At 38.3% G+C, this 12,878-nt stretch overlaps 1 protein-coding gene across 2 annotated transcripts in view; it reads right to left on the bottom strand.

The window, feature by feature from the left end:
• Positions 1-2,984: 2,984 nt before the first annotated feature.
• The window catches only part of BCL11A (BCL11 transcription factor A), a 188,227-nt gene continuing 178,333 nt past the window's right edge, over positions 2,985-12,878 (bottom strand). For both annotated transcript variants that reach the window (XM_063301154.1, XM_063301171.1), the window contains one exon: positions 2,985-4,392. In XM_063301154.1, coding sequence (XP_063157224.1) covers positions 4,319-4,392 — 74 coding nt within the window. In that variant the 3' untranslated portion in view covers positions 2,985-4,318. The remainder of the gene's footprint in view (positions 4,393-12,878) is intronic.

The following is a 12,878-nucleotide window of genomic DNA, read 5'->3' as shown; positions in this document are numbered from 1 at the left end:
TTATTTTTCCAAACAAAGTAGCCCACCCACCCCATTGTCCCCAAAAATACATATTTAAGCAACAGAAAATACATCACAATAAGCATCACTCAGTTGCACACAAATAATAAATTAGACAGTTGGGAATCCCACACAGAATTAGGCAAGAATAAATATCAATGTGATGATTAGAATATGGAATTGTAATAATGATTTTCAGTACTCCTGCAAACATATGCCATCTACAGCTGTAAATTGTCTGGTGTGAAAATATAGGTTGTTTCTGGTTTAATCTGGAAAAGTAGATTAAAAAAAAAAACCTATGATGATTTAGAGGCATGCTAGCCACATGGCCCATAGTTCAGTTCTTGGTACTTCCAGTTAAAAGGATCAGCAGATTGGACCTCTGGAGGAGAAACACAGCCACTTAGCATAGCATCGACAATAATCAACATAAACCAATGGGCTGGCTCAGTATAAACCAACCACTCCTTTATCTCCCCCAAACGATCAGTTACATTCACAAACCTGGCTCAGTGACCCATGCATATAAACATTTTTGAGGGAGGGCATACATAAATCCAGTGCACATCCTGAGCCCTCCTCCAACATTCAAAACTTGCAAGCATGGATGATAAAAAGAAATACGCTACAGCCCCATTCCCTCTGCCTGTGACATCCCCTTATTTATCTGGAAGATCTGAAATGGAAATGTAGCACATTTGCTGAACTTAATTATAAAACTCTGCACTAGCAGAAATTCTGATAAATAATGTTCCTGATCATGCAGACACTGTAAACATGTTCAGCTAAATACATACAACATCGATTTCAGATCTCTCAGATACACATAGTAAAGTGGAGGCTGATGGTGGTGAGGGGCCAAAGTACATGTTCCCAGCATTCCCTATGTTCGTATGTTTCGAACACTGGTCTATCACTTCTGGCTTATAGATCTTCTGCTGGAGGACTGTTAAAATTTTGTCTCCATTCTCTCTGCAAGTTTTCCACTAATTTCAGTAGACATGTTGAACAGACTGTAGTTCAAAAAGCAGTGGATGGGCTCAAAAACTTACTTCCAAAGAGGGCAATATTTGCACCAGACTTTTTTAGACAATTTCCCTCCCTCCCCGACCAGAATTTTTTTAACTACAGACTGTATTTTTCATGCACTTGGCTAGTACATTTTTTTTAAGTACAGAAAAGCTTGGAGCTATGTTGTAGGCAATTATGTTGAGATCCACCAGGATACCAACCAACGTAACTGGCTCCCAAAACATTGCTATTGGAGCTGTGCAAATACTCTGTCCAGAGATTCAACTTGAAGATGATTCTATAAAGGTAATTTTGAAACTGAATCACCACAGCAATTGAATCAAATTGATTTTCCAGACTGATTCAAAAGTTTGAATCCAATCAATTTGACATTTTAGATGTAAGAAGTCTGAATCATCACAAGGTTTGAATCATCTCTGTGTGCTACTATTTGCATCAGGAGGGAACTCCCCTTTGTTACCAATGGGAACCTCCCTCCTAATGTAAAAAACAGCTGCCAATGGCCCTCTTCAAATCAGGAGAATGGCAAAAGCAATGGAGTAAAGTCTTTCTCCTGCCTATTTACTTTTTAAGAAGCATCCATACATTTAGCAGTGGCATGAATTGCTATAAACCTTTTTGAGCCCAAATCGCTATTTGATCAAAAGAAATTTTGTCTGTCAGTTTGGAACACAGAAAGCACAGAAAGTCCTAGTCGTTTTCTGAGATGAAAAGAGAGTTATGTGTCCATCCATAGATACCATATGCTATCCCATCATCTGTCAGAACCATCATTTGACTGTCTTTTCCCCAATTAATTTAGCTAAATATGCTTTGTAAAAAGGGATGCAGAAAAAAAAGAACAGTAGGAATGACCCAGCTTCATTTGTCCTTTAAAAGGGGAGTTGACCTCTCACTGTGAAAAAGATTGCAAAGATTAAGATTTGTGGACACAAAATTCCTTGCTTCTTCCTCACCTACCCAATCCAGATTCTTTGTAGGCCCTAGGCAGGGAGTAATCATGTACCAACTGGCTACAACTAAGAGCAAATAGAAAGATACTAATTTTGGAGTAGCTAATTTGGGAGGTTCAGTGATAGAACAGTGTTCTGCATGTAAAAAAAATATCTCCAGATACAGCTAAGAAAGACTTCTCTCTGAAATGCCAAAGAGATGCTGCCTGTCAGCACAGCAGATGATACCAAGCTTGATGGCTCAATGATCTGGATCAGTTTAATTGCAAATCCTTGGAATTCAAAGCCTAAGGACTATCAACAGAAGATAGAAAAGGTGTAATTCCATGCTGGCCAAGGCAGCACAACTGGGATTTATCATGGAGGATGGCAGATTTCAGTTCTACACCATAAGAAACTACAAGGGCAGCTTGATAATGGAATCAAGCACCTGGAAATTTAGTGGTGGTTCTTCACTGGAGGCCTCCAGATAGAGGGGGGAGAAATCACCTGCAGGAGTTACTTTAGTTCTCAATTTTTTGCCTCACAGGGAAGGTGAGTTAGTTGCTTAGAAGCCTCCCTTCAAATTCTATTGATTCCAAGACCATTTTATTTCTATACAACTATTAATTTTTCAACAAGGGTGGGCATATTGGTTCTTCCAAATGTTTTGGGACTTCCCATCAGCCCTTTCCATTATGGTCAATAGCAAAGGACTGTGGGAAGTGTAATCAGAAATATTTAGAGGACATCTAGTTGTCTTCCTGTGCCATTTGACACAAAGAACCCACTCCCCACAAGAACAGGTAAGGCTCCAATGGTACTTCAGACCCCCAGATACTCATGCTCTGTGCCATTACAGTGGCTGCTTATGTCAGCTTTCTGCTTCCCTTTAAACCTCTTCTTGTTCAAAGAACTTACAGCATGTATCTTATGGGAAAAGCAGAGATATGGGGCTTCACTGGGAGAAGGAAAAGCTCTCTAGAGGAGCTACAATATCAATGTTCTCTTAAGAAACACTGGGAAATGTTCTGTGAAAAGAAGATGGCCACTTCCATGATTGGACTTCATGTTTGATCGTAATTAAATAACAGGCACTTGATTCAAACTTCCAAAGGGCTAAATAATAGTATTCCAGTTCTACTAGTGAGGGAAGACAGGTTGCACTATGACATCTGTTGCTTTTACATTGACTTTTGGCCACTAGTATGCACAAAATGAACCAGCAGAAATCAGTGGGAGCAGTTGTTCCATGTGTGACATCAGCTGACACACCATTATGTCATTGCAAGCATTGGCTATGTTAGATGTTGCCACAAGAGTTCCTGTTTACTGTGCTCTCCCTTCTGCCATTCTCCATTAGTGGAGAATAGGGGCTATACAGAGTGGATAAAAAGTTCCTATCAGACACTCCTAAAATCGGCCATGAAATATTCAGCATTTAATTTAAAAAGAGAGATTATATCTCTTTATGCTGTATTAAGTCAAAGAAATTTTATATTGAATCAGACCATCATAAAATTAATCCATCCAGTCCAAGTCTCGCAACTTTTCCATGGCCAGGGACCATGGTTGCTATGGACTGCAGTGGATAGTGCAGTAACATAATAGCATCACCAGACAGGGAAAGATTTTCTACTGGTGGGAGGGGTTGGGAAGGATAAAGTTTTAACAGTGTATTAAATCCATCAGAAATTAATACACCTATTTGCATGTATTTCTCATTGAGAATTGGCACCATCATTATTTGGTAGTTTTCCACCAAATGTTGGTTGTATGATCTTGACAGACTCTGGGAATTGCAAAGAATGGACTTACGAGTCACATGCAACCCATAGGGTGCCCACCCCAGCTCAACTGCTCTCTCCTCTGTGACTCATGTAGAAGCTCAAAGGTCCAGGGAAAAAACCTTCCTGAACTTTAAAAGACTTTTAAAATGTGTGTTCTTTCAGGCTTCGGACATCATAAATGAGAAATGTAGATGTGCCTGAGTAAAAGCTTTTGATTTAATAACTCCTTGTTTACTGGATCACTCTATCAATATTTTTAGGTGGCTTTTCCATTGCCATTCTGGAAACAAAATGGCATACAAGATTGTCAAATAAAAGGAATATAGATATATATATATAAGAAAGCCCTTGATGAAGGATTTTTCCCCAATGATGTGGTTTTGCTATTAGTGTTAAAAATATATAAATAGAAAGTCTTTTGAACTGGCAGCAGAGGGGTGTCTGCAAGGATCCTGCCTTTTGATGCTGTTCAGCCAGATAGCATCACGAAACTAACCAAACAGCAAACCCCACTTGGATGTCACATACGTGGCGCACATCCCCATTGCGTTTCAAATTCTCTCAGAATTTAAGCGTCCTTGAGCTTCCATCCGGAATTTGCCACACATCGGGAGTTCCCTGGGCGCTACGCCAACCTAGAAAAAAAATGGGAACAGAGGAGGGAAAAAAGAAAGGTGTAATATGGACCGAAAGCATTTGTGTTTACAGTTAAGAGGATGCAACACACTAGGCAATAGAGTACTTTACTTGATCACTTGCGCCTCCCAAGATAGCAATCTCCTATATTACCTAAGCAGAAAAATGCAGTGCCCCAATCCAGCATATGCACCTAGTCACTCACAATTACTAATGGTCATGGATGGGAATGCCCATTACCCAATCATATAAAAAGACATATCCCACCACTTTTATGGGCCAGAGTGCATTTTGTGGTAGATGCACATGGATTCACCACAAAGAAGCCTGCATTCACACATAGATCTCCTTTGCTGGATCAGGGCTTTTAAGTCTACCTTACCACATAGCATAATCTCATGACAACACAAAATTTCATCAAACCATACAACTCCCATGATGTGAAACATGGGCTAACATGCTTGTGCCCTCCAAACTTTGCTGACTTTGGTAGAAGCTGTGGATGTAGAATCCATATTTGGAGAATTCCGTCCATATTATGGTTCTTGTAAATGTTGAAGATGCTTTCTGTTCCCCCCACCCACTAGATTGGTCTTATCCAACGGCACTGTTGTGATCTGATGCTTTGTCCATAAAGATCATCCAACTGATTGCACTGAGATGGATACTTGGTTATGTGTTGGAAGCATGGGAAGTTCTCCACTCATAATGCTGGAACTTATGAGGAACTGCACTGGAAACACATAGTAGACAATGCGTGTTGTTTCCCTTATTAAAAAACACGTAGCAGAGAATTCCTTAATTAGAAAACCAGTCTTCTTATGATACATTTTCATATGCTGTCAGTCACAGCAATGTTTACACAGGATGTGATCCTGATCAAATACATCAAAACCTTCAGTATATCTGATAAAGAAAGACAAGCCACTTCTTTCTGATTTTAAGAGGCTCTTCATTTCTAGCATGTAATTTCAGTGACCTAGTTCTAAGGGTTGACAATAGAATTTCATCATCATCATCTCTACACAAAAAAAACCCTAGTTCAGCAGTGATGTTATGCAAGCACTGATGTGCATTTTGTTTATTTGTTCAGAGGATCACACAAGCATGACTCCCACTCTGCAGCCTGAAGTGATATAGCCCAACTGGAATATTTCAGTGGCAATCATGGTTGTAGCATAAAACCTTTTTCAGGGTCTTCTTTCATGTGAAAACTGCAGAAAGCTTGTGGCAAACAGGTTTCATGAGAAATGGCTTGCCTTTCTGAGGTTCACTGGCTTTGAAATGTTCACAAGTGACAATGTTATTATATGTTCCACCCACTTGAACCACATCGTTCATTATTTAGGATTTTTTTTTCACCAGAAATAAGTATCAAAAGGTTTCTTATGCCTGCCAGTCAAGCTTGTATGGAATGTTGGCACAACTTAAGAACGTATTATGGTTACTATTAGAATTCTCTTTCAGAAATCCAACAAATAGTAAGTGACCTCAATAGTTCATGCTTTTATAATACCATTAATTCATCATGTTGCTAGAAAAATGTCACATTTCATTTGGCTATTTTTTTTTTTTTTTGCTTTGGCTTTCAGGCCACAATACATTGTCATCTAAAAACTTTTATTACTCTACTCTGCTTGGTTCCTGTAGATCAGCTTCCCTATCTTTTCTAGTTACTTAAGTAATGCTGTAAGACCTTGAAAAAGTGGTCTTACTTCCATGCAGCTTATACATGGGAAGCAAAGTTACAGTACAAAATCTCATGCCAAATATGGATTGCTCTTTAAGTCTTTAAAGCTTAAAAGAAATCTGTGGGTCTCTAGATATTGTTGAACTAAAATTCTCACAATTCCAGCCAACATAGCTAAAGATGAGGGAAGCTGAGACTTGCAAAACAACATTTGAAGGATCCCAAGTGTCTCACCCTACCTTTAGGTGGTAGCTTGCTGCTGTTTTCCACTATTGCCTTAATGTCCCCAACAGACATAACCCTCCACACCATTAAAATTACAACTGTTCAGCAGATGACTACCGCAGTAACCATCTTTTCAGACTGCTATGTACAGAAATGTGTGGCATAACAAGTATGACTGAAAATAAAATCTTCATTTTAATTACATTCAGATGTTTGAGCAGTTTATAATTATTCAGGTGTGCAAATATTAAGCAATGGAAATAGATGACTTGAGGAAACAAATCATGTGGTTTTATTTTAGAATGAGGGTTCTGCTTCTCATTCTTAAAAGCTCTTGTCATGCATTCAAACTGAAAGGGCAACAACACTGAGTTCCATTTATATATTAAGAATGGTAAGGGCTCCTTCAAATTGCATTTGACTCCTAGTAACTATGAAGATGTTCATGCAGTTCTCCTGGCAACAGTAGGGAAGTTACTTGCTATTGCCTTCTGGTATTTTTTTACTTCCCAGAACAGCCTACAGCCCTGGGATTTCCCAGTGATTTCTCATTTAAGCACTAACTAGGTTTGTCCCTACTTAGGTTTACCCTGAAACAGCCAAGGGCACTAGGTGTTGTCACCTGCTATACCTACATATTCCAAATGAAAACAGCAGGTTCTTTAACCTTAGGTACATTGTGAATTTGCCAGGTTGTTGCAGGGTCCTGGGCTGTCTATTCCCCTGTACAAGCTAAAACACAAGAATGGGAGACACGTTAAGGTAAGTATGAGAAGTCTGAAAGGCCCTTGGATTTCTGGGTTTAAGGAAGCCTTTGTCTGTGGGAAAACCTTTGGTAAGATTTATTTGGTAAAGGACATAACAAATAGTGGAGGAGGAGGAAAGTGTCTTGCTCCATGCAGCCATGTTAGTGTGGGGTGGGTGAGATGAGAACCTATACCCATTAATTCTCTTGGAAGGTCTGGAAACTGAACTTAATGGTTTTACTAAGTGTCCTCCAAGAATTATACTTTCTCAGCATCAACTGTCCTATACAATCTCAGTGATACAAAAGCAGGTATCACTGAAATGTTATACTTGGCTTGGAAAATTATTATAATCATAGTAAAACTGTCGAGAAAATTTGGATGATATAATTAAACTTTCGGGATATTTCAGATCTGCCTATATTTTCAGGTGGTCCAAGCTAGTTCTCCTATTTGAAGAAAATATGTCTGATCATTTACTTCAAGGCATCACATGTTTCCACATAGTTTTAAAGCATATGTTGTACATTCATACAATTAGCCCCAAAAATAAAGACAAGACATACAGTTTGACACTTTTTCTGTATCACATTCTATACATGTGCAATGTTCAAGGTAATGGAAACTGAAATAATGGCTGTTTCATAGCAGATGAGCAATGAAAAGACTTCTAAAATCTTTACAGACATTCATAAAAGCCAGTACAACAGGATATGCATTTTGGAATGTTTAATGCTAATAGACTAAAAATAGTAACCGAACCAATCAGTACTGAAGTTTTCAAACAACATTGCCATTTTTATTTCAGCTATCTGCTAGCACTTGGATTATTTTCTTTTTGAGGTGTAGCTGAATACATGATTCTTTAGTAAAGTCTGAGGCAGGTATTCCACAGTGAAACCTGACCAACACTTCTCCTTCATAAAGTGAGGAAATTATGCAAAATTAATCTCTACATTTAAAAAATTCTGCATGGAGGCTCAACTAACATAATACCTTATGCACGTGGTAGAAGAAAATAGGATGTTATTCTTGCATTAACCTTGTGTTGCAGTAGAGGCCTATTTTCCCATGTCAGGATTACAGACAATATCACCTACCTATTTTGTAAAGCCAGGGTTAAGAGACTTGCAAACAGCCACTCACATACATTCCCTATGGCTTTCATACAGTCTACTAAGTGACTAATCCACCAAGCATGGGTAAATTGCAGCATCATTAGTCTCCAGCCTCTTTTCTTCAGGCTCTCAGTGAGCTACAAATAAATAAATGAGGAAAATATAAGCAAGGGATCTAGAAACATTTGTAAACTCCTTTGCAAGGCTAAAACAGTAAGCAGGTCATCATATCCATGTTTTCATTTAATGGTCCAATCCACTGATTCTCCAGTCCTCTGAAAGTTTCTGGCCAGTATTCTGCCATCAATGTTTCAAATTCATCAGGCCCTCCTTAGCACCATCAGGACAGTTAAGCTAGCAGAAGGCTTAACTCCATAAAAGGAATCACATGCAATTACTTCCAATTTTTAATCTTTCCTTACTTCTCCATCATTTTCTCCTTTGTTGTTTATCCCCAAGTTTTTCAAAGTCTGCCTGGTCTGTAGGATTAAAGGCAAATTGCACTGGAAGCCAAAGTGACACAAAAACATTTTCCCAACATTTTTGGGGAAAAGATTTTGAATAGTCTTCAGTGAATAGTGTGGAAGATCTGTAGGCCCTATCAGATGCATGATGGAATGCATCAATGGAGGAACAAATACCATTACCATAGGGCATTGCAGGAACATGAGTTGATGATTCGACATATTATATAGATCCTAGAAAGAACCTCTGTGGACAACACCTGAAAAGAGCAATAAAGATATTGGAAAAAAAACAAAACATCCTGCAAAAGATGTCTCAGTCAGAATGGAGATTAACCTAAGGCCTAGTGTCTTCTACACCCGTGTTTGGGTCAAATCTCAATTAGTTGTTTGGATCACAGAACTGGGGTAATTCTGCATTAATGATACAGAATGAAGTACAAACTTACATAAATGCCTAAGCTTCTGCTGCAAAAGACGACAGGAAAAATAAAGTCTGAAAATGTCAGAAGGTAAAGAGGTGACAGAATTATGCATCATCCTAGAAGTCAGGGAAAAAACAAAACTCCTGAAAGTTGTCCTAATAGAGGGGGAAAATTCAATAGACTTGACCTAAAATAGTGGCAAGATAACTCGGAAGAAATATTAACATTGAGATTTGAGATTGGAAATTTAGAAAATAAATTTGTATAATGCCCTCACGAACAGTTTATAGCTTGATGTGAGAAGAGCAGAAAAAAGAAATGACAGTTACTTTTTGGCCATGTGGAAATGGTTTTAGGAATTAGAATGTAAAGTGCCAATTAGAAAAGACAAAATTGATGCAGGGGGAGGAAAATCAAAACAAATTATTGGATATCTGGATCGCTAGGAAAATCAGATAGGCTAGACACCCAAAAGCTGAATAATCAAGCAACAGGAAGAGAACAGAATTCCTTGAGCCTGATTAATGCCCAAGTGCAAAGAGATCTATAGGATATATTTCTGAAAACCTGAAGGGGTTGAAGACAAATTGATGAAGAACCATCACTATTATCAGAGACTAAACAACATCCTGGCTATGGGAATTGGCTTCCCTGTAGTAAACACTGTGTTACTTAGTACAACTTACCATGTCAATCAAGACTGTCACACTATGTCTACTTTGCCCTCAGCCTGCATCAGCAGTGTTTAAGGGTTGGGAAGATACACAATGTAGGAGGATATTGTTCTGATTCGCCTACTGAGTTACTTTAAATTCAGATAATTTGTCCAGGAACTAGGGATGCCGATGGTTGCTGGTAAGCATTGACACTGACCCACTTGAAGACCTTGAAAAAGAATTAAAATAGGGCATTAAGCAGCAGCCAACAGGATCATTTTGTTTAAAGTTAGTACAGCTTTAAACCTGTTTTAATTAATGTAAGAGTTGAAACTAAGTAATAGATGATAAAGAAAACAGATCAAGAAAGTATGCTTGTTATTAATCCTCTAAACAGTGCTTGTAACTGCATGACGTATGATTTAACAGCCCCAAAGTTAGGATGCTACAAGTACCTATGAAGAATTTTGTGCAGAGCTAATGTTTGCTTGCTAGATCAGAAAAGGGAAAGTAGGAATAGGAAAATCCATGGCTACAGTCAGTGCCACCTTCCTGGAAGAGTTCTTTTTCAGATCCTGCATGTCAAAAAAGCCAGCCATCTAATACAGAAGGGACTGCTCGGGCAAGTGGTGGCTCCTGCTGACATCATCCAAATTCAGTCCTTCATTTCTATAGTCAGGATACGCTCAAATTCTGGATCAGCAACATAGCTCAATTTTATTTACCTGTCTGACATGCTCTAAGCCAACCTTTAGCTGCCAGGCTATAAAGGTGCTTGGAAAAAAAAACAAGATTACATTAACTTAGAAAGGTTCAGCCTTCCTAAAACAGCAACAGAACGGAAGGCTGAACCTTGAGAACAGAAAGATCAATCAATTCTAAGAAATGGGGGAACTGAAAGGAACACTGGAGATGGACTTTAAAGAGGGAGATAGAAAGAAGAATGGGCAGCAGAGAACCAAGACATTGCAAGGCAAGTATTGTTTGCTCAACTATGGTTTATGGAATAACAATAACATGCTACGCCATCCCTCATGGTTTACATTAGCATGCATGTATAATACTCACTGAATTAGAATTGTATACAGCTCCTGCCTTAGAAAACTGGTAGTTGAGCATGTTAAGGGAAGCAATAGAGAGGCACTAACTAACGCCAAGTCTTTCAGCGTGATGTAACACAATATAACTCTAGTTTTTCTATACTGCTACTAGCAGCAGTAACCTTTTCTAGTTCTCACTTAACTTCTGAAGCCCTATAATTATTCCAGCACATGCCTACAATATTCAAACTAGTTCAGTATGATGGCTGAAACTGTAAGCAGGAAGGTCCTCAGTTGAAAACTCATGCAGCCATCAGTTTTACATAAACCTTTTGTACTTCAGCCCTGCTCTACCATAAGATGACCAGATTTGCCCATCTTGTGAATCACTGGGATGTGAAAATAATCACCATCATCAATAAGTAAATAACTCCCTCATCCTCTTCCATGTCAGAGGAACCTCCATACTTGTACTGAAAATGGAAACATTAAGAACTCTGCTTTTCCAGCAAAGAGCTGCAAAATGTATGGTTCATATACACCTCACAAGTCCATGGGGCCTTGGATTCATGCTTATGTATCACAAGCTAAAAGAGTTCATACATGGCTGGACTTTTGATGGATAATTTCAGCATGAACTGTTGTATATCTATAAAACATGGGTCTCTCTGGCATGTGTATGTATAGTATGTGTATGTGAGTGTATGTATATGTGTACACACACACACACACACACACACACACTGTATAAACCTATTTCAAAACTGTACGCTTACATTTTGTTTTTTTCTTGTTCTTAAAAGGAAATGCTATTGGGGTCCCTGAATCAGGAAAAAAACAACAACCTATAGTTGGAAGCTATTTTATACTTCAGAACCCCAGGATGGAGGAATCCCAGTTTTTGATGTTATGCTGTTCATTTGGTGTTACTTGATAGCAGAGTGGTGCCCAACCAAAATACAACTGAGCTGAGAGGCATTAAAGGTTCTTAAAAGCTCTTTGAACATAGGTGCATGGGCAGTGTTAAACCAACCCATGAAAAATCCCCAGTGTGAGCTTTAGGGGAATTATTTTTATAGTTATGTTAAAAACCAACATCTCAAGGAGGATTGAAACTAGTACCAAATTGCTAATGAACTGACACCAATGTAAACTTTTACCAATGTAAACTTTAAATGAGAAATACACAATTGTGTTATACTAGGAAGAGCAAGAGACAGTATCACAGAGGTATGTGTTTTTAATAAAGCAAATAGATGCTGCAACATGCAGTATTTGAAAAACTTGACAACAGATACAGACCTCTTGGGAGGGAGGAATGAATATATATATATATATATATATATATATATATATATATATATATATATATATATATATAATCAGACCCGAAGTCCAGATATTTAAAGACAATGTATATACACAACATATTGATTAAAACCTATCAACTGTACAGACTATATAAAAAAAAGCAGCTCCTGACCCAGTCTTTTTTCCAGCTGGTCAAAGTATCATAAAGCAATTTCCCAATTTGTTGAGTCTGGTAGATGCAAACTTGGGGATTTATAATGCACACCCCACATGTTTCAATGTGCATTCTTGCACATTCTTAAAATGTTTCTGCTTTTGCTACACTACATAGCACAGCAGAGATCACATATTTCCAATTCATCTATCACATGGATCTTCAGTTGATTTTAAAGTTGAGCAAAAAGAGGAGAGAGTTATGGGAAGTTGCTACACAAGGTTGCATGTAATTTTGTAACTGGGCATGTTAATGATGGCATGTAATGGTGCAAAATACAAAGGGGTACAGGGGTGGCCAAGGGGATAGCCCCTTCCACAGACAAGTATGAGCATCAACAACCTGCTCGCCTTTTAGTCTTTAGCTCTGCATTCTTAGGAAAAATCAGAACGGAGAGAAGGAAAATATCTAGATGGAAAATAGAGTTTTCCTCGTTTTTTTAAAATCCTCTCAATATAAAACCAAAGAAACATTTCCTCAGGGGCAAAATATTTTATTGTAGTATAAATAGGGAGTTTTCTGGGTCTTTAGGTTAGTAATACATTAAAATGCCCCATGAAGAAAACCCACTGGGCTTCTCTTAAAAGCTGCTTCTC

Source organism: Candoia aspera, chromosome 1 (assembly GCF_035149785.1).
Source record: "Candoia aspera isolate rCanAsp1 chromosome 1, rCanAsp1.hap2, whole genome shotgun sequence".
NCBI classification, from domain to species: domain Eukaryota; kingdom Metazoa; phylum Chordata; class Lepidosauria; order Squamata; family Boidae; genus Candoia; species Candoia aspera.
The sequence above is the reverse complement of the archived record's forward strand: the minus strand, read 5'-3'. Positions and strand labels throughout refer to the sequence as shown.